The following is a 23363-nucleotide window of genomic DNA, read 5'->3' as shown; positions in this document are numbered from 1 at the left end:
CTCATAAGTTCTAGGTCCCTTTTATAAAGGATTAGGACATACAAGTAAATAAAATCAAAATTTTAAATTATCCCTAATAACAACGAAGCCATAAATACAAAAATATCCACCTCATCTTATACTTTCAGATAAGTGGGAGATGACTAAATGAGCTCCAAACTCCACTACAGTTGCACTAAGACCTATGTACCCCCTCCTGAAGGGATCATGTCGCGTAATTTTCCAAAATGCCCGACTAACAATCAGTCCTGAGTTTGAATGTCCAACTCCTACAGTAGGTAAAATTTTGGATTGACAGTACCATCGTGAGCATGTTCGCTGGATTCTCTTTCGTATATATCTTATTCAATAGAATTTTGATTTCAATCAAGTCCTGAATAAAGTAGTACCTCATGTCAATATGCTGTGTACAATCTTGATGAACTGGATTTGTGGCTAAGAATTTTGTACTCTGGCTATCACAAAATTTCGTCAGAGACTCCTGATCAACACCCAAGTCATCCAATAGGTCCTGCATTTATATAGCTTCCTTCATCGCTTTCGTGATTGTCATGTACTCAGCATCCGTAGTAGACAAAACAAAAGTAGGTTGAAGAACCAACCTCCAACTGACTGGACCTCCTACTAATATAAATAAATAACCAGTAGTAGACCTTTACCTATCTATATCACATGCATAGTCTGAGTCATGACTGCCTCTCAAACATCAAGCCAACATCAACTATACCCTTCAGATACTTCAGAATATTCTTCAAAACTGCCAATATTTTCTTCTTGCATCATGCATGAACCTTGTCATAACACCAACATACTGGTTCCTCATGCACTCCTGTCTCATCACGAACTGAGCAATTTTTTTATACCACTGTCCTATTGACTGCTTCAACCCATACAAAGGCCTGTCCAGTTTGCAAATCAAGTCTTTTGATGCTCATATCCAAGTGACTGCAACATGTTGATCTACTCTTGCAATTCTCTTTGCAGGAATGTAGTCTTCACATTCAGCTATTCTAAGGTTGGACCGTACTGTGCTACAAGTGCTAAGAGAACACAGATCGGACAGATTGAGAATACCTTGTCATAATCAATCCCTTCTCGATGCGCAAAGCTTTTGATACTAATCTTACCTTGTACCTTATATCAGTTTGATGAGATCCTTGTTTCTTTGTGTGCACACTCAATTGCACCCAATGACTTTCCTTCTTAGAGGAAGCTTCACCGACCTCTAAGTACCATTCTTCTGAAGAGACTCTATCTCTTCATTCATTGCCGCTCTCCAAAGATCACAGTTTGGACTCTCCACCGCTTCCTTGTAGTGATAAGAAATTTCTGCCTTTGTGGCTGTAAGTGCAAATGCAATGTGATCCCTCAACCATACTGGTTTTGGGACATTCTGGTGTCTGGTCATGCTCCTAGCAATAGATTACTGAGCAGGAATCTCATCCTTAGCATCTTCTTCCACCTCCTCCTGAACGCTATCAACAGTTACCTCCTGAGCTACAACTGAATCAGATATCTGACTTGGAGTGGACAAATTCTGTGGAGTAAATGAAATTGCATCAATATTTGTGGTGCTAGTAGAACTCTCCACCTGCTTTGAGTCACGATTTTTCAACAAGCGTGCCTTGTTGAATTTAACATCCTCGCTAATGACAATCTCTTTTTTTTGATTGATCATATAACTTGAAGCTCTTGACTCCACGCCTGAAGCAAATGAAGATCGCCTTTTTTTCTCCTGGTTTCAGTTTATCATTCTGCACATGGTAGTAAGCTGGACATTCAAACACTCTCATGTGCTCATAATCTATAACAGGATGCTCTGACCACTTCTTCTTGGGGATTTTCTTCTCAATAGCTGCAAAAGGCAGACAGTTCACCAAGTGATGACATTCTATGGCTTTGGCTGAATAGGTTCTATCCAGCCTAGCATTGGATAACATACACCGAGCTTTCTCCGCCAAAGTTTGGCTCATCCTGTCTGCCTTCTAAGTCTATTGTGGTGTCGAAGAGTGAAGTGGTGCTCTATCTCAGCTCTCTGTCACTCTTGCAAGAGTGCATTCGAAGTGTATTTTCCCACATTGTTTGATCTGATACACTGGTTCTTTTACCAGTCTAAGTCTCAATTCATTTCTTTTAAGCTATGAAAATCTCCAACACTTCGCTTTTGTGCTTCATGGTGATATTAGAGTTTACCCATGCCACGACGCAAGACACCGTTTTATTACTGACTCAAATCTAGGTTACAAAAAAAAACTCAAAATAATGGAATGCACGCACAAAACAAAGAATGAAAAAATAAGGGGTTAGAAAATATTCAACAAGAAAACACAAGCACGGCGAGGAAGGAGTCCGGAGAGGTGGTGTTAGCTCGGTGGCTGCGGTGAAGGCCGGAGATGTGTTAGGCTGCTGTGGAAGAAGTACAACAACAAATTAGTGGAGTGGCCTCGCACAACAGCGGGAAGGAGCTGGAAATGCCGTCGAAGACCGGAAGACTGCTGGAGAGGGACTATTGGTGCAGGAAGTGGGGCAACCTACTGTCGGAGGCAATGCTGCTGGCTGGAAGATTGCTGGAGAGGGGGAGACAGGTTCAGGAAGTGGAGCGGCTTACTGCAGGAGGCAAGGCTGCTGGCCGGAAGACCAGTTGGGAGCTGTGGGTGGGTCTATAGACTCCAGGAAAGGGAGATGCGGGGGCTGTCGAGGGAGCAAGAGGAGAGCGGTCTGTGGTCTGCAGGGAAGCTTGACCGCGGGGGTGGGGGGTTGGGTGATCTGTAAGGAGTTTGGTGGGGCTGGCTATAGTGCTGAAAAGCGGCTGACAACAGTCGAGAGGATGGAAGGAGAGATAAATATCTCGATGGAGTTGAGCTTCAGCCGGAGCACCTTCCGGATCAATAAAGATGATCACCACCTCGGGCAAGGAACAACTAGAGTAACTGGAGGGCTAACTTGATGTTGGATGCAGCTCTCAAGAGGGAAAACACTCAGAAAAATTTGAATTTTGAGTTCATGAAACAAGCCCCTAACTCAAAACACAACCTCTTCTATTTATAAAGAGACAACTTATCTTTGGAAACATTTAAAATAAGGAGAATAAAAATGAGATTTCAGTTTTTTGGAATGCTTTTAAAAAAAGAAAAAGAGAATATAAATCAGATTTTATATTTTAGGAAAGGGCTTTTTTTAAATAATGAAAAAAATCAGATCTCATATTTTAGGAAAGGGTTTAAATTTAAGAAGTGTGTTGGAAGGAATGATGAGGGAAGAGAAAGGAAATGTGAAAAAAGGAAAGGAGGGCAAAAGGAAAGAAAAGGGAGGGGGTGACAATCGCCTCCCTTGAGGACCGATCGGTCTTCTCTTGAGCCCCATGTCAGTATCCTACGGTCGGGAGAGCTTCGATTTCATCTGTCAAATCTTCTAGTTCCTTGTTTTTAATCACGGCAGTACCTGGATCCCACTGTCAACTATATTACTCCCCAAGTATTTGCGAACTCACCTCCATCTTGGTCCAATCTCCTGGGACTGAAATCTCTGGCCCGTGGTGGCCATGATGGTGGAGAACTGATTGTCACTAAGACTGGTTCCACTATTTTGCTGGTGAGAGCTTTTGTCTCCTCGGGCTGTACGGAGGGTAAAAGAATGAGGCGTTTACCGTCCTTGGTGTAGGAATACGTGTTTTGGTTTTCATCGTGCCGAGTCTTCCGGTCAAACTACCATGGTCTCCCTGACATCCATGGGAACCACATAACACCATACTTGGTCCTGCAGTCGACTGCCTATTGAAAACCTCACTAGGCATTCTGGTTGATGTTGATCCTTTTTTTTTCAGCCACTTCAGTGAATATGGTTGGGAATGCCTTTGAGCTGTGATTCCCAGTTTCTCTACCATCTGGGACGATGTCATGTTCTTGCTGCTACCCCCGTTGATGATAAGACTGCATACCTTTCTATTCATTGTGCAACGTGTGTGGAAAATGTTGTGGCGAAGCCACTGCAAATCCGTCGTTTCCTCGATCTGTACAATTCTTTGAATCATGAGTGTTTCTCCCTTGTTTGGTGCAAGTTGATGCGCCTCACCCCGTTCCTCAGTTTTCCGCTCCTCGCTGACCTTTTCTACGGAACCCTGCTCGGTGAAAGTTACAACTCTGCTCGTTGGGCAGTTGGAGACTATGTGCCCAAATCTGTGGCATGTGAAGCATTTTTTGGCGGGCGCTGTAGCTGGCTTCTCGCTGGGGGTGGCTTTATCCGTGTCAGAACCAAATCTCTCAACTTTCTGAGGCGTGCTCCTGCTAGTGTCTCCAATTATGGGTAGCTGTCTGGCTGCTGGTGGTTGTCTGCTCTGTTTTTCCTGCTTCTCCACTTTCAACCACTTTCAATGCGAGTGTTTGGACATCTCTCAGCGTCCAATACAGTTGGAGCTGCACCACACTGATAGACTTCAAGCCCCCAAAATATTTTGCTACTGTATTCTCCTCTGGCTCTGTTAGGTCGCACTTTAGCTATAAGTGGTCAAACTGAGTTGTGAACTCCTTTACTGAAAGGTCTTTATGCTGCAGATTTTTGAGTTTCAAAAATATATCCTGGCGGCTTCTGCATGGTTTTCTTCATCTTTTCCCACCCGGTGATCTTTTTGTTGCCTTCTCAACTTCTTTGTCACTTTATGTTCTCCCACTATAAGGAGACTTTTCTTCAATTTGATAGCAGTTAATTTGACCTACCTCCCTTCGGGCAACTCTTTGTATTCAAAGATCCGTTCAACTGCATGTAGCCATTCAGTAAATTCATCTGGATTCGTGCTCCCCTCAAACTCGGGCAAATCTACCTTATTACCGTAGTGACATCTTCTCGGAAAGTTTTCCTATGGAAGTGACGCGGGTATGCCTCTTTAGGCCTTCTCTAATATTGGATTCCGAAACGTCGTGACCTATCTTCATCGTTGAAATTTTCCTTATGGAAGGGGTTTAGATCCTCCTCTCTTTCTTCTCTTCGACTCTTCAGGTCACAGTCGACGGTAGCTTCTTTCTGTGTCATTTCTTCAATTTTCGCAATCTTTTGTTGAAGGTGACAGAGTTCTCGCCGTAGCTCTTCTCGGGTAGGCTCAGACATATTTCTCCTTGGTGGCATGTTTGACGGTTTGGGACCCTTGGAAGAAAAAAAGGAAAAAGAAAGAAGAGAAAAGAAATTGGTGCGGTGGATTTGGTAGGGGTGGATGCTAGGGACCCTATGATAGGATTAATGTTGGACTAGCTCTGATATCAAATAATGCCAAAGTTTACTCAAGCCACGACGCAAGACACCTTTTTATTATTAAATCAAAATCAGGTTACAATAAAAGCTCAAAATAAAGGAAGACACACACAAATCAAAGAATGCAAACACTCAACAAGAAAACACTACAAGCACGATGAGGAGGGAGTTCAGAGAGGTGTTGTTAGGTCGGTGGCTGTGGTGATGCCCGGAGAGGTGCAAGGCTGTTGTGGAAGAACTAGGACAGCAAATTAGATTAGCAATGGGAGTGGCATCACACCGCAACAGGAAGTAGCAGGAATGGTCGCCGAAGGCCGGAAGATTGCTGGAGAGGGATGGTGGGTGCAGGAAGTGGGGTAGCCTGCAACCAGAGAAATTGCTGTTGGCTGGGAGACTGTTGGAGAAGGGGGGGAGGGGCGCAGGAGGCAAAGATTTTGGCTTGAAGACCGGTTGGGAATTGGGGGAGGGCCAACATGCGAGGGCTGTAGAGGGAGCAGGAAGGAGCAGAGGGTTCTGCGGCTTGCAAGGAACCTGTAGGGGGGGAAAGCTGGGCGACCTGTAGACGTGTATGGAGTTCAGTGGGGTTGACTGTAATGCTGAGAAGCGGCTGAAAACAACCAGGAGGATAAATAGATGGATAAATATCATGACGGTGTCGAGCTACAGTCGGAACACCACTCGACCCGTGCAGACAATCACCACCTTGGACAAGGGACAACCGAAGCACTGCTTTGACGTCGGATACAACCCTCAAGAGGGAAAACACTCAAAAAAAATTGAATTCAAATTTCATAAAACAAGCGCCTAACTCAAAGCACAACCTCTCTTATTTAGAAAGATACATAGCGTATCTTAGGAAGCATTTAAAATAAGGAGAATAAAAATTAGATTTCAGATTTTGGGAAACTTTTAAAATAGTATAGGAGAATATAAATTAGATTTCATATTTTAGGAAATGGTTCTTTTTTTAAAATAAGAAGGGAGAAAAAAATCAGATCTAATATTTTTTGAAAGGATTTAAATTTAGGAGGTGCTTAGGAAGGAAAGATGAGGAAGGAGAGAAAGGAAAGATGAGAAAAGGGAATGAGGACAAAAAGGAAAGAGGGAAGAGGAGGGAGGGGCGGCAGCACCCCCTCTCTTGAGGACTGGTCGGTCCTCTCTTGAGCCCCGTGTCATATGGTGTACACCCAAACATACCTGGAGTAATCATCAATAAAAGAGACAATATCTCTGTCCGTTGAATGATATTGTCTTTGTCGGGTCCCAAACATTTGTGTGAAGGTACTCTAAAACACTTTTTGTACTGTGGATGACAATACCAAAAGATACTAGTGTCTTTTTCACCAAAACTTTAAGTGAAGTCTTTCCAGCATGAGCTAGCTACACATGCCACAAAATAGTGGCATTAGAAGAGTTATCAGCAACAATAGCCATTCCAGTCACTATGCTACCCCGAAGATAATAAAAATTGTGATGACAAACTCCTTTCATAAAAATTAGTGCTCCACGAAATATCCTCAAAACTCTTGCCTCAATAACTACTTTGTATCCCTCAGACTCTAATGCCCTAATTGACAAAAAATTCTTCATGATATATAAAACATGTTTAATATCAGTCAGCTCGCTCATAGTACCATCATGCATCCTGATAAAGATACGTACTACACCAATAGTACGACAAACTTAATCGTTGCTCATAATCACTGCACCGTTATCGAATTCCTTGTACGTACAAAACTATCCTTGATGAAAACAAATATGATAGGTAACATCTGTATTCAGAATCCAACGCGAATCATCTATAAACAAACTATGAAAAACTACAAATAATGATACATTTGATTCCTTCTCTTCACATCTTTTTACACTGATATTTGTGTTTGCCCCAGATGCAACTTCATTTTCTTTCTCCTTCAGCTTCAGACAATTTTTCTTCTAATGATCAGTTTCTAAATAGGAAACACACTGATTTTTTCCAAGATTGCGCCTATGAAACTTGCCCTACTTTTGAGAAGTGTCGATGCTGCTATTTTTGCTTTGTCAAATTCTTATTCTTCTTCTCAGATCTACCATGTTGCAGTGTAAGTGCCTCGACTGATTTCATATTTGTGGGCTTGTCCTTTTAACGAAACTTGTGATTCAACCATGTCTTAGTCATTTCGTCATAATTCAAGACCTCTTTCCCATGAATTAGTGTCATCGTGAAGTTTTCGTACTTATTTGGGAGCGAATTCAACAAAAGAAGCGCCTTGCCTTCATTTCCAATCTCTTCATCCAAATTTAACAAATCTATTAACAATTTTGTGAAGTTCTTCAAGTGCTCATTAATAGTAACTCCAGTCTCATTTGAAATCTGTAGAGTCAATGCTTTATATTGAGATGATTCTCTGCTCTGTTTGTGAGATATTTGTTCTCTAGCATTCTTCTCAATTTCCTTGCAAAAGTCTCCATCATCATCCCATCTTTGATCTCTTAGGTCAATCAATTTCAGATCAAGTCACAAGCACTCTGGTCGTCTTCAACCAATCTCTCTTTGACTTATCTTTAGGAAATTTCTTGTCATCCAGGATTTTTTTTAGATTCAAAGAACACAACACATCCATCACCTGACATCGCCACATGTCAAAGTTTCATTTGCTATCAAATTTCGTTACATCAATTTTGATATAATGTGTAACCATCCGATGAATTGACTTTTCCACTATCATAATGAATGTTGAAGAACCTGACTTTATGTTATCATTCATAATTCCCATTATTGGAATCTCTTTTCCAAAAAAAATTCCTCTAGCAAAATATCTTTTTTCCTGTTATCCACGTAAGCTTTTGTTCCCACGCGATCCTTTTGTCATGAGCTCCACGCGAACCTTATGTTGTACCGATACCACTGTTGGGCTTCTGGCCTAAGCATGCCTCCGAACCTCCTGACTACTGCGCGTTGCTGCCGGAACCGCAGTAGTGTCGTTGATGCTCCGATTCTTCCTGTCACACGTTGATTCTTTGCTTCCAAGCTGCCGGTTTTTCGCCAATCTGATGGCAAAACACGTCAGACCATCTGCTACAAAAATTTTGGCAATACACGCCAGATTTGCTGTTGTCAAGGCCGAACCACGCTCCAATCAGAAATCCAAATCTCTGATACCAACGAGAATGAAGATTCGTCTAAGTCCACGAGAATGAAGATTTCACTAGCACTGGAGGGGAGAGAGAAAAATTGCTAACCGTTACAATTTACGCTTTTCATCATATCTCTCATAAGCTCTAAGTCTCTTTTATAGATGAGGACTAAAGCCAAAAGATCAAATTACCCCTAATTACACTTAAGCCATAAATACAACAGGTGTAGTTTTCATTGTATGGTTTACATCATAAATATTGTTCAAGTGAGTCAGTCCTTAATGCTTTTTTCAAGGAGAAGTTTTGACTTTTAGTGCATATAAGTTACAGTATGTTTTTTTTTGTTCAATGTTGTTTACTTTTGAAAGTTTGATTGTCAGTTTGGTTAGATGAGATTCTATGCTGCGGGCTAAGCTGAAACGTGGCTGCCCATCTTAGCCAAAGCATATAACTAGCTGGTAGATGTAAGTAGGGGTAATATTGGGAGAAAATTCATTGTTTGTTGTATATGATATTGGTATTAAGGGGATATATTGAAAAAAAGCTTCCTTTATTTAATTTTATCTAAAAAAGATAAATATGGGAAATGGATATTTAAAAATACTCATGTATGGAGATCTATGAAAATAATGTAGTAGTGATTATCTTTTGGATATTGTTTGAGATTGACTTACTAGAGTACGGATACTTCTATTCTTTTGAAGTAATTATGTCCCACCGGCTTCTTGATTTCTTTTTCTAATTTGGTATGCAAAATGTAAATAATAGAGTAGATTGACAAAAAGGATGCAATTATGATGTTACAGAATCTTAATGACATTGGAACAGTGTTCTTATAGGTATAAACTAACAGGAAATCATGGTCTTAGACTTTCGATAATATATATCATACCAAATAATCTATAGAAAAAATCAAACAATTTAGAACTGCTAGGTCACCTTGTAGATTCTGAGATATTTGTGATGTTAAATACACACGAACACACACACACACATTCACACAAATACACACACACACGCACACACACACGCGCGCACACACACATTCATACAAATACACACACACACACAAGCACAAATACATATATATACATACAGAGAAGGGAAGAGGTACCCTATATAGAGATGGGGGATAGGTTGCTTTATGTCTTCTTCGCTCTACTTCATAACCTGAGGAAAAAAAATTTGGCTCTTTGAGATTTCCTGTACATAATGATTCTGATAGAACATTTATGCAACAAAAAATGCCATCCAGGAATCAAACAAAAGTACATATATTTCATCCACACTCGCATTATTCATTTTTTCATTGTACCATAATTGTCCTTTGGTGTACCATTACTAGTTAAATGATTGGTTTATTAGAAATAAACTAAGGTTATTTCTTCATATTAGATAGAGGAAAGAAAATGCATTAGATGTGCACATAAAATTAGTTTTGGATGATAGGAAAGAAAGTGGTAGACCTAAATTAAATGTCAATGAAAATTGTTAAAAAAGATTTGAGAAGAGAATTTAACACCTCAAACTCTTTTTGTACGAATGATAAATAAGGATTGCTAAAATATTTGGGCTATGGCTAGTGATGATGGGTCATGTGGATTCATTTTTGATAGGAAGCAAATACACAAGAAATCAAGTCTTTGACTCAATCAAGGGCATGATATTTGTAGAAAATAAAACGATGAAAGGAACTCTCAAGAGTTTTCTTTTCTTTTTTTGTACAAGAGAGAAGATTTATATACATCTCTCATAGGCATTACAAACTAGGAATAAAATGAGGGAAAAATAAATAGATGTCGGTGATCCTACAGGAGATCACATGGATTGTAATTTGAGGGTCACAGAGAGACAAATCAAATGGTACACAGTCTTTATCTGTATGCATTGAGTTCTTTGATATGATTGGAGTAGCATAATTTAAACACTTCTCAAATTGCATGGTAGAGATCTACCATTCCAAGTTTGCCTCTATTATTTTTAAATGGTCTATAGAGTCCTTTGGTGAATTTGTGGGCTAGTTAATTTCTTAGATATTGTCTAGTATCTACATCATCTCCTACATCAAAATTCAATTTTTGTTTTGGTTTAGCTAGAGTTTAACATGGCTTACACTCTATTATTTTGGTTTCTTTCAATAGATCAATGACATCTCTTTGTTGGGAGAGAAATATCCTTGTTTAGATTGAGTTCTATTTTCAAGAAGTATTTGAGTTTTAGTAACCCTTTAATTTTGAATTCTTCGAGAGCTTCTTTTGGTTGATTGGCGTCTCCTTGGGATTAAAAAATTGTTATGACCTCTGTTTAAAAAGGTGTTAATGGGTGCGTCCCAAGGCAAGGCGTAAGCCTACTCACCCCAAGCCTATGAGAAGGTGTAGATCTCCCGGGGCATACGCTTGGGAAAGCCCGGAGCACAATTTGTACCTCGCGGGGCCTACACCCCACCTATTAATCGAATAAAAGGGAAAAAATCTCTAATTCTACATACCCAATTCACCCGATATAAGTTCTCATGCACGTAGTCAATCTCCCACACCCTCTACTTCATCCCTTGCACTGAGTCACAAAAGATCCTGCTATCGTTTGCTTCGTCCCTCTCGTAGCAGGCGATCACGTGGCCAGCTTCGTCCTGCACTGAGCGTCTTCTTTGACAGGCATACAGACGAGTTCGCCGTCATAGGCGCTTCTGCTTTGTCCTTCCTGCAGCAGGCAATCCTCCCCCCGACTTCCTCTCTGACAGGCAGGTAGAAGATCATGCTCCTGTCCCTCACTTGCAGTTCATGCTTATTTCCCAGACCCGTATGGCTCTCTCGCAGGCTCAACCTGATTCATTTGATTAGGAGTTTTTATTAGTTTGCGATTTTATTGTTTTACACTGTAGTTACAGCGAGTTTACTGTAGCCACAGTAATCTCACTGTATCTACAGTAACCCGCAGATTTTTTCCCTCGTGTTAAAAATTTGTGAGAGAATACTGTAGCTACAGTAAATTGCAATTTTGTTAGTTTTTTCTTGTTTATAGTAACCACAATTTTTTTTTTTCATGTTTGTAATCTGATAGAGGTGGATTTGATCTGATATTTTTTTAATGTGTAGGTTTAGTTATTAACTTGTAATGGAAGGGGAGGATTATGTGGCCGATAGTAGTCGCACTGGCAAGGATTTTGCATGGCAATATACAACAAGCATACCCAATGGAAAATATTTCAGATGTAAGTTTAACAATCAAGTATGTAGTGAAATAATAAACATGATGAAGCAATATCTTGTCGGCACACATAAGGGTATTAAACCATGCACTAAAGCCCACACTGAAGTTTAAGAGAGATGCAAGAAAGCATTAGAAGTTGCAAAAATCAAAGCACAACGTAACAATATATTAAGTGACATTACAAGCGGTGCAACAAATATTGATGAAGTTTAGAATGCTTCTAATTCATTATGATTTGACTCCTTTCAGAAGCCACCTAAAGTCAGAGATCCAATGAATTCTTTCACCATAACACAAGAAAGGAATTCTATTCTAAATTCCAGGTGAAAAAATGAAAGAAAAGAAACATATAGGGCAATTGGTAGATTCTGATACTCAGACGGATTGACGTTTAATGTTGCCAATGACTCATATTATATGTTTATGTTTTAAGTAGTTGCTAATTTGGACCTAATTTTACTCCGCCTACAATGCATGAATTGATAACTTGGATACTCAAAAATGAGGTGGCTATAATCAATAAGATGTTAGAGGAGCATAAAAAGACATGAAGTAAATATGTGTGCTCGATTATGTCAGATAGTTGTATAGATGGAAAAGGTAGAATTTTGATTAATTTTGTTGTAAATAGTCCAGCTGGGACTTTTTTTTTCCTTAAATATGTGGATGCTTCTAATTCTATGAAAAGTGGTGAGTTACTATTCACTTATTTGGATGACATGATTGAGAAAGTGAGAGAAAAAAATGTTATGTAAATTATAACAAATAACGATTCAAATTATGTGAATGTGGATAAAAAGATAATGAATAAAAGACACCATATTTATTGGACACCTTATGCAACAAATTTTATTGACCTAATGTTAGAAGATATTGAAAATTTGAAGAGTCACGAAAGCACACTTGCAAAAGCAAAGAAGCTATTAAATTCATTTATGGGCACACATGATTTCTTGGTTTGATGAGATCTTTTACAAAGGAGATGAAACTCGTTGCCATCACACGGTTTACTACGACATATTTGACTCTTCAAAACATTTATAAGCAGAAGCAACCACTTCAGGTAATGTTCTCCTCAGAAGTTTGGTGTTCTAGTCACTAGGCAAATAAGATAGAGGATACAAAACCTCGAGCTGTTATTTTCCACATTTTTTAGGTCATCTTGCTTATTGTATCAAAAGTGTTGTGCTGCTTATAAATATTCTTAGAGAGGTTAACTCAGAAGTAATGCTAGTTATGAGTTATATTTATTAGTTAATGGATTCGTCTAAAGAAAAAAATTGCTTTTAATGTAGGCATAAAAAGAAGTGTAGACCTTTTTGAAGGAAAATTGTTGCAAGATGGGAAGTTCAACTTCATAAACCACTACATGCAGTTAGTTATTATTTAAAACTTCGATTTCACTTTGAGAATAATTTTCCTCATGATGATGAGGTAAAAGAAGTGTTAATTGCTTGTATGGAAAGAATATTGCACTATGAAAATTGTCTTAGAGTTGATATTCAATTAGACTTGTATGATAACTTAAGAGGAGACTCTGGGAGCAGAGTTGTTATGGACTCATGAAATTTATGATCTCCTATTAGTTGATGGATGAGATTTGGTGGGAAAACACTTGAGGTAACTACAAATTTTGCTATTCGAGTTGTTCCACATGCATTTCATCATGTTGTGAAAGAAATTGGAGCACTTTTGAATCAATAATAATTTTTTCTCTTAAAATTATTATTATTTGCTTTTATAATCACCGCTTAAAAATAATGTTTTTGCTTTGATTCATATTAAACTGAGGAACGGGTTGGAGCACAAGAGTTTGAATGCTCTGGTATTTATAAAATATATACTAGTTTAATGGAGAAAAGTATAAGAAAAAAATAAGACTTCGATCCAATTTGAGAAAGAATATCCAATGCTTCCACAAGAATCTTCTTGGATGAATGGAAGTGTATAGTTATTTATTTTTGATGTAATCAGAAATGTGTGCACGATTAATGCAAATGAAGAATCACAAAATATTACACAAGGAAGAAATAATATTTTTATAACATATTCTCGCAGGAAAAAGAAAATGAATGAAAGGACAAGTTTCATATTTACATTTAATTGTTCTTTACATAATTATGCATTCTTAATTTTTTATATAAAAAAATCATAAATATTTTCAAATGTCATTTTGTCTGTATTTATAATTTAGACAATAATGACAAGGAGAAACAAATTATGAATGCTTCTAAGATTGAGCATAATGATGACTTTAATGGCATGGACAATAAATATAGATAATATGAAAGGCCTACTTGTAAATTGGACATAACTATTGATAAAGAGGAAAATTTTGACGATGAAAGAATGAATAATCTTCAATGATTGAGTTCAATTGATCACAAATTTATTTTTTGGCTCAAACATGTTCACTTATTTATATGTTTCTACTTTTTCTGGTGGATTTTTGTTAATATCTTGAAGATTCTAATCCTAGAAAGTTTATTTTGAAATTGAATGAGTACGAGTTATTTTAATACATATGACAAATAGTTTTCTTTTCTCTTGTAATATTTATGTTTCTTATTTTTTTTTAAACTATGGGGTTACGCTCGACACCTTGGGGCTTGTGCCTAGCCCCATATCATTTAGAACACCTCGCCCAATGCCCATGCCTTTTAAAACATTGGCTATGACAACTATCTTGAGGGTCAGATTATTGATCATCACCATCATTCTTCTTGTTTGGTAGTGGTTAGCATTGTTTTGATTTTATTGATGAGTGCAACATCTTTCATCTTTGAGTAATTGCTTTCCAAATTTCTTTTATGGTGAAGAGAAACTGCCACGACTTGGTCTGGGCTTGGAATTTTCAATGTGGGAACAGACGATCAGACGATGAAAAATATTTTTTTTTATATTTATTTATCATCAATAGTTTACAATCCAAATATATTAAAAGAATCACTAAAGAAAATAATTTAATCGATCAAATAAAAAGTTTACTTTTCTATTTGCTGATTGCTTTTTCTTTACACATTATCTAGTCTAGTATTCATTTTATTCAAATGCTTTAACCTAAAAAATATTAAAACAATATAATAAGTTATCTAAAATAATCAGTGGAGTAATCACACTTTTAAATTTAAATAATCCATGGAAAATAGAGTAATATGTATGCTTGCCTTTCATATTTTATTATATAAAATTATTTAATAATCTAATGTGTGTATTCATGAAATTTGCTCAATGGAAATATTCTAAAATTCTGTGTTAACTTTAACTTTATTTTTTAATATTTAAATATTTAACTTAAGTATACGTTATACTCTTAACTTTGACATCAATTTCAGGAGCACCATCAAAACATAATCTAACACATCTCTGACAGATATTAACTCGTCAATACAATCGTTTGTGATCTATATTACACGATTGTCGGAGATGGAAATGTGTCTACTTAATCTCGACCGATATTATTACATCGACATAGTGGTTTCATGATCTAAATTACGTGAGGTTATATGGGTTTACTCACCCCTGGTCAATGCTTTCTTGTTAGCATAATGATTAGTGATCTAACATTCACAATTGTCTAAGGTTGTAGAAAAATATCTACGTGAGCGGGTAAGTTGGCTTCCTCAGCCAGTAATATAAGGTGGTGAATGATGTGGGTAGATTTAGTGTGTAAAGTTTGCAAATATTTTTCAATATTACAAAATACACACGACAGATATAACAATAAATATGCAATATCTTTTATGAAAATAGTTTATCTTTAAAACTCTTTTTAAACTGCCAAATTCCCTTTAAAATCAACACAAGTATACGTATCGCTCAAGTAATAAAGAGCTCTAATGGAGTCTTAGATATCGACCACACATGAAAGTTGAAAAAACCTATATAAATAAATTCTTAAAATTATTTTATAATTCAAAAATACAAAAATAAAAGTAAAGTGTGAAGTTTGAATATTAACCACTAAAGTGAATGTTATATAAAATGCAGTTGAAAGACAGAATTAACTAACTAAAACTAAACTTTGAAAAGTAAAATTACAAAAACTAAACAATGTTTTTGTTGACGGAAGATTCAAATTTAAGAAAGTATTCTTTCCCTTTGTAATTATTATATGGATTGTGAAGAAATTAAAATCATTTGAAAAAATATATATAAAAATTATTTTGTGTTAAATAGAAGCAATCATACTCTTTACCTTCTTCCAAGTGCTATAAAGAACATTGACTAATCCAGAGTTTGGTCTCTAATTCCGTGGTTAGGCTAGGGGGACCCCGCCTGCCACTTCAGTGCTTCCACTACTCCCCTGAGGGCTAACAATCTCGCATTAGTTTTCAATGAACTGAATCACCCTAAAATCTTCAATTCTACGGACATCAATAAATATTTTTCTATTTTTTTGCACTAAACCCGATGGATTACATTCTCATCCATTAAATCGAATGTAATTCTTACTTTGTTGTAGAAAGAATAACCCTCTCAGATCATATGTTTCAAAATGAATTTTAAAATTTCAATTGACCAGATCGAAAAATAAATGAAGATTGAAGTTCAAATCTTCACAAATTATTGACATTTAAAATCATAGAAAACAAAATCAATTCTTCACAAAATCATATCTTAAAGTAGTGAGAATGATAAAGAAGACTACTCATAATTCATGAGAAGGATACGACAAAACAAGAATTTAAACAAAAACATGAAAATACCGTTCTTTAAAGTGTGATATCACAAAAAAAATCATAAAATATGTATTTAAAACAATATTTTATTTTTGTGTATCAGTGAACTTCTCATCTTAACATACACATACAAACATTTATGTATACACTACTTTCATTCTTTATAGCTTGCATTATTTTCTTATAAAATATTTTATATTTATTTAAAGAATAAATGAACATCTACTAAAAATTTAAAAATCATACAATAATTTGATACATCCACTTATTTATAATATGAAGGTTATGCAATAATCTAATATATGTATCTCTACTAGAATCTAAAAGTCATGCAATAATATAATATATGCACTTCTACTAAAATTTGAAGATCATGCAATACTCTTATATTTTTTTAGAAAAACTAATATATAATTATTTATGTAGCAGAGTTAACATGCATGCTTCATATAGAATAATTTGAAGAGTTAACTATAGTTTAAATCTTATTGTATAGTGTATAAATGTGAATAATTGAAAATATGGACATGCAATCATGAGTAAGAAAAATTATTGTAAATTTGAAATATAATTACTTACCTCAGCTGACACGGTAGATTCTGAATCTTCAGATAAGTAGCTTGGCATCATGATAACATTTATGTTGATATTAATAAGCTACATAACATAAGATCAAACTTTTATGATTCAAACAAGTTTTCGCTAATCAAACTATTCTTCAATTTTTACTTCTGTTATTATAATTTATATATATTTATATTCATTGTTCTCTTTAATAAATAAGTTAATATATTAAAATTTTGATTTCAATTTATCTATAATTAACTTTTATTAGGATTAATGAGAGTAGAACTATACTAAAATGACTACTTATCTTCAACTGAAAAAGGTTTTTATCTATACTTAACATATATGGTTAAAGAGCATACCAAACTAATGAACCTTTCTTTGATACCAGAATTAATTGGGAAAACACAAAGCAAACTTTCATTAATATTAAAATAGGGTTACAACATGACTCAATTGGAAATAACGACACAAAACATGGAACGACACAATCAAACTAGTGGAGGTTGGCTAGAGGGATAAAGATGATTGGGAGGAATGATGGCAGTCACAGGAGGCTGGTGGCTGTAAATGAATGGTGTGGAACTGTAGGGACAGCTGGTGGGAAAGGATTGTAGGTGGTCGGCAACGGTAGTGGGCTTATTGGGAGGAGCTTGGAAGGAGTTAGGAAGGTGGGTTGACAGCAATAACCTGTGGGAAGGGAAAATGGTTAGGTGTTAGGGTGACAGAGGGAGAGTTTGGTGACTGAAGAGTGGCGAGGAGAAGGTTTGGGGAAGGTAAAAGGGAGAATATAATCATCACCTTGGAGAGGATACAACCGAAGCACCACTACCACCTCTTTAGATACAGCCCACAAAGGAGAAAGAGACTCCATGGGCTTTGAAACTAAACACACCAATATCTGACTTTCTACATAGGGGATGACAATTTATAGGCTCACGTAGGATGGTGGAAGCTTCTACACAAAGGAAGAGAGTGGGAAGCCCAGAAAAATCCAGAAGACACTCCAATGAACAGCAAACCTGTGAAGCCCCACCCAGGATCGCACGATCCCTCCATTCTTCGTGCGAGATTTCCCGTTCTAGCAAACCCTCGCAAGACATTGCACTGCGTCCTCCCTGCTTCGTGGTCCCCTTCGCCCTCGGTTTGAACCACTCGAACCTAGCACTGTTTTAGCGCCCGTAACCAGGCACTCGTGCCCGTATCAATTTTTTATATTATTAAAAATAAAATCTTCCTAGTTTTTAAACATCGAATAGTTACAAAGAAGTTGCACTTTAGAAATTCATAAAAAATTTAAGAGGAAAAATTAAATTAATTTTAAGTTCATATACTAGTTAGTCATATAATCTTATTTAATATACCAGTTAAGCTCAAACCAAAATTATAAAGTTAGTTACAATTATCTAATTTGAATATCTTTTACTTTTTCATATTTTCTATTTTCTAATTATCTTATTTATTATTTATATGAACACAATAACTTTCAATTAATAAATTAAAATTTTTAGTTTCAAACATAAATTCTCCTTTTTACCTCCACATTCGCTGCTGTCAATTCCCTCTCATTTTGATCTAATAATCTTTTCGTTTGTTCTTCCTGCCATAAAGTAACATAAATCTATATTTTTCTTAAATACAACTTCAATTTCATTTATATAAAATCCAAATTAAACAAGGCCGACTCCCACACAGAGCAACCACTTGGTCCCTTTCCAATCTTGTACACAAGGATCCTGTGAACTTTCCTCTCCTTATCTTTACATATAGGATGCCCATAGCCCTAAAACCTTCAGTTTGGCTTGATAAAGCCTAGATCACCGCTTGACTCAAATCCTATACACATGGGTGTCTCCTTCCCTCAAGTTAACAATTTGCAACAGTGATTGCTTCTTGACTCCCCTTTCTCTTATACTCGGAACCACATAGGAGGCGCTCGATTCTTACTCTTTCCTGCAAACAGAGTATCCTTTTTCCATCTTCTCCTTTCCTTCGCACTAAGAGTGATTAGGCCTTCAGCACTTCTTGTCATTAATTCTTTTCATTCGCTCGAGTGTGGCATCGTCAGCAAGGACCTCCTTATTCTTCTTCTCTATCTCATGCTCTTGTTCCTGTGTGGTTCAATTCTTTGCTTCGAGTGGGACTCGTCTCCTCAAAACGAAACTGTTGATATGGTTGCTTCCTTTGAACCGTTCTAATCAAATCATCTTTTTTATTTAGTTTATTTTATTTTATTTATACATATATTACAAAAAAATATAAAAGGCCCACTGAGTTTTTGGTAGTGTGGTGTTTTACATCCCTGCCATGGTCATGGAATCAGTTTCTTTCCAAAGTAAGAACTTTGGGTCTTTAGGCTCGTGAGGTAGATCTACAAGATTTTGGATCTTTCTCCTTCTCTTTCGAACGAACTTCACGATTTGTGACAATTAGTTTTTCCTGTTCATGTAAGCTTGAAATATCTGAAGTTCTCATTTGATTTGATTTTTAACGTTAATCATGCTCGATTATTTTAAAGGGAAGTCAGATAATCCAAACATAGTGAATGGAAGGAGAATTCAACAAGAGGGATAAGGTTGAAGTGGAAACCCTAACTTTAGACGATAAGAACATAGGTTGGAAGTGAAAGCCTTAATTCATAGATAATAAGAGCAATGGTCGGATGGAACGCCTTAACATTGTTTTGATATCATTTTTAAAATAAAACAATTGAATGAACTCTCTAGGATCTTCTATTTTCTTTATACAAAATAGGAGATGTATATACGCCTTCTTTAGGCATTACAAAATATAAATAAAACCAAAAAAAGAGGAAAGAAACAAATAATCGGTGATCCTACAGGAGAGTAGATGGATTGTAATCCGTTGAGAGACAATTCCAATGGTACAAAGCCTTGATTGGTGTGCCTTAAATTTTTTGATATAATTGGAGTAGCAGAAGTTTAACAATATCTAATCATACTTTTTTGTTCGTAAGTTTGTTTCACGTCACACTGCTCCAATGAATTCAAGTGCGCTTCATTGCATTCTTTTGCATCCTCTTAAATTGACCGCCATTCTTTTTCCTGATTGTCTCCATTTTCTTAGCTGCTTTTATATATTATGCTTAACAGGTACACAAGGAGTTGTTGACGATAGACTTGAATTGAATGCCTTGATGACTGAAGAAATTGGAATTGCGGTTGCTGCAGCTTCCAGGTTGCTGATAAAACTTTTGGATTTTGAGCAATTCCATAATCCTGTCAAAACTTCAAATTTTGAATCTGTATTACGTGATGCTCTGAGATCCAACATTCCCCTCCATACCAAGGACTGGGTAGCCTCATGCCTCTTAAAGCTTGAATCCAAGGCCAATCCAGTCTTGGACTCAGGCAACCCTCCCATAGGCTTGGAGGTGATCATCTATGATACCATACCAAGACTTGTTGAGCAGATGAGTATGTCCTTTTCTCTTGAATCTCGTGAAGCTGCGGCTATTGAGCTTAATGATGTCGTCTCTAAAGGAGGTGTGGAGTTGAGCAAAGCCATTGCTTCTGCTGGAGGAATTTTCCCCCTTGTAAAGCTTACTGAAGTGGGGACTGGCTATGCGCTGGAAGCTTGTTTATCTATCTTATATAATCTTAGCTTGGATGATGAGAATCATCCTGCAATGGTTTCTGCAGGAATTATTCCTGTTCTGAGGAGGATTGTTCTCTCGGAAGGGCCTCAGTGGACTCTTGCTTTACGATTGTTGAGAACATTACCTACATGATATGATTAAGGTGAGGCTGATTTGTTTGCCTCCACAAAACATCGCATGAATAATTTTTTTGTGTCATTTACATAAATACCATTTACATAAATACCATGCAATTTTTATGTATTTGCATATCTAACTCCTAAACTTTAATTTCTTACATTTATACAAGCCAAATCTTTCCAATCGCATAAATATTTAACCATTTCAACTTTTAAAATGTGAAATACCCTTTTTTATGTGTAGGAAAGGTGCTATGCAAGTAAAAATTGACGATTAGGTGTTAGATGTAGAAATTGAGTGGTATGTACGTAAATCTTCCTTACTTTTAGTTGCATTTAGAATTCTTAACTGACCATACTATATTAGTTCTTCCTTCCAATAGTGACCTGAGCTTCCTTGATCAGAGAAGTTGCAAATGGCACTTATTAGAGCTTTATTGTTGTCGTCCACACCACATCGAGTAATTGATTACATTTTGCAGGAGCTTGCAGAAAATGGACTGCAGCCATTTATCAAGTTCAGTGTATTTGACTAACATCTTTGACGGAACTGAGATTTTGTTATTATTATAGACAAAGAATGGTAGGCTTTTAAATGAAGGGTTGGAGTTTAGTTGCATGCATATGCACCATGCAATGATTATGTTTTAGGGTGATGAATGCAATTCTCAGTTCTTTTAGGCCGTATATTGCACCGACAAATGCTAAATATTTTTAAATAGATTGCCAAATTATAAATGTTAATTCCTTTCGAGAGCTCCACTGTAATTGGTTGATGCATTTGTTTGATTTTTTTTTTCCCTTTTTATCACCTAAAATGTGTTTGTAAAGTTGATCATATAGTGTTATGCATGCTTGGTATAATGATTGCGTGAATCAAATATTTACATGCATACCACAGAATTCCTAAAAATATTTACACTTATAACACTTAGGCGGTGTTTTGCTGCAACCCTGATTTACATTAAATAGGATTTATCTAATCCGATAAGTCCGTATTTACGAAAATCAGGTTGCGACGGAGGAGCACACAAGCGACGACGGAAGAAATTTGCCTCACAATCTGATTTATTAAATCTGGATTTGCGTCGTAAAAGAGATAGAATGCAAGGAAAAAAAAAAGATGAAATGTGTGAAATTTTGATATAATGGAGCGTTTGATTTAATTTTTATTTTTATTTTATGTTTGATTGGATTTAAGTTAAATTCATGGATAAATCCTATTAATAGCATGCTACCGAACACCGTCGTAGCTGTCATAAACCTATGCATGAAAAGGTGTATTTCACTTTGTAAAAGGCAGCGAATGGTGATATTTTTGATGTGATGTCAATTATTTGAGTTTTATGCATGTAAGTATGAATATTTAGGCATTGGATATGTAAATACACAAGAATTGTGTGGCATGTATGCAAACAGTTTAGTTTCATTTGATGCTTGGAGCCTATTCAAGCTCGACAAGGATTGCTGGAAGGCTTGATAGTTCCAAGCTCAACAGATTTCTCGTGTCTCAGAAACCCTGCCTGTTGTATGTGGAGATTGATTGCTTCTGCAATATTTGGGCATCCTTTGGTGCCTTGGTGAATGGTTGGACAATGGAGAATTGGAGGTGCTTTAGCCGGCTACTATTGAAGGCTGTTGAGGGTGAAGTCTTACTTTGTTTTTAGAGCTGTCGCAAAAAAAAAAAAAAGAGTTTATTTAATAATTTGAATATAAATATCATTTTATTTGATTGTATTCAGTAGATCAAACAAAAATGAGATGTGTTGGCTATAATGTGTTAATTCTAACATGAGTTAGATATATCAAGTGTAAAATGTTTTATGCTACAAGCTTGATTTTTTAGTGTGAAATTTGCTTCAGAAGTTGAGAAACCAAAATGCAAAGTCTAGTTTATGTGCTAGCCATGATAAACGTTAGCATGGGGAACCTAAAATATGTTAGGTAAAACAAGAAATTGTAGTGTCAAGTGGGTTAGACCATAACTACAATGCTGTGCTTAACCGGGATTTCAAACAAAAAAGGCAAAGGAAAAGGACCGGCTTAGTGGATTAGAACCAAATGGCCACTGCTTACCTGACTAGAACAATGGACATATTGGCTGTTGCTTTGTATGGTTGTAATGGTGAAACAATGGGGAACATATATATATGTTACACCTCTACAGATAAAGATGATATATAAGAAGTTGAGATTATAAATGTGGAAGGAAAAGATGATATATAAGAAGTTGAGATTATAAATGTGTGTCGGTCAACTTTTTTTTTCGATTTAGATCTAATTATCAATGGTCAAAATGAGTGCCAACAAGTTTCTCATGATGTTCAAACTTGGAGAACAACATTCAGACAAGATTCAATCCCGGTTTGAATATGGTTCAAATAATAAAACTAATGACTAGTTGAACAAGCTTTAAACATAGTTTGAATAAACTTTGCGTGTGATTTGGATAATGTTTAAAAATTATTGAAATATGTTTGAACAAATTTCAAATAATGGTGGAATCTTTTTCTTCGATCATCTATTTAGTCTTGCGCTTAGTTTGCACTAAAATTTGCAGGCTAAAAAAATCGCATTCCATACATATATACATTTATACATACATATATACATGTATACATATACATGTATACATATAGGTGTATACATGTATACATATAGGTGTATACATGTATACATATACATGTATACATGTATACATATAGGTGTATAGGTGTATACATATACATGTATACATGTATACATATAGGTGTATAGGTGTATACATATGTATACATATATATGTATGTATATATGTATATATATATA

At 36.3% G+C, this 23363-nt stretch overlaps 1 protein-coding gene across 5 annotated transcripts in view; it reads left to right on the top strand.

The window, feature by feature from the left end:
- Window positions 1–21294, top strand: part of LOC110022246 — a 31231-nt gene extending 9937 nt beyond the window's left edge. Inside the window, exons 2-4 of one of the 5 annotated variants that reach the window (XR_002293745.1) lie at window positions 19931–20578; window positions 20800–20856; window positions 20923–21026. Coding sequence is in view for 4 of the 5 variants with exons in the window: in XM_020721088.1 (XP_020576747.1) it covers window positions 19931–20568 (638 nt within the window). In the remaining variant the exon portion in view is untranslated. The other 4 variants (XM_020721088.1, XM_020721090.1, XM_020721089.1 and 1 more) reach the window with 4 other exon arrangements.
- Window positions 21295–23363: the final 2069 nt, after the last annotated feature.

This window comes from Phalaenopsis equestris, unplaced genomic scaffold (genome assembly GCF_001263595.1).
Source record: "Phalaenopsis equestris unplaced genomic scaffold, ASM126359v1 Scaffold000177, whole genome shotgun sequence".
In the NCBI taxonomy this organism is placed as follows: Eukaryota; Viridiplantae; Streptophyta; class Magnoliopsida; order Asparagales; family Orchidaceae; genus Phalaenopsis; species Phalaenopsis equestris.
The sequence above is the reverse complement of the archived record's forward strand: the minus strand, read 5'-3'. Positions and strand labels throughout refer to the sequence as shown.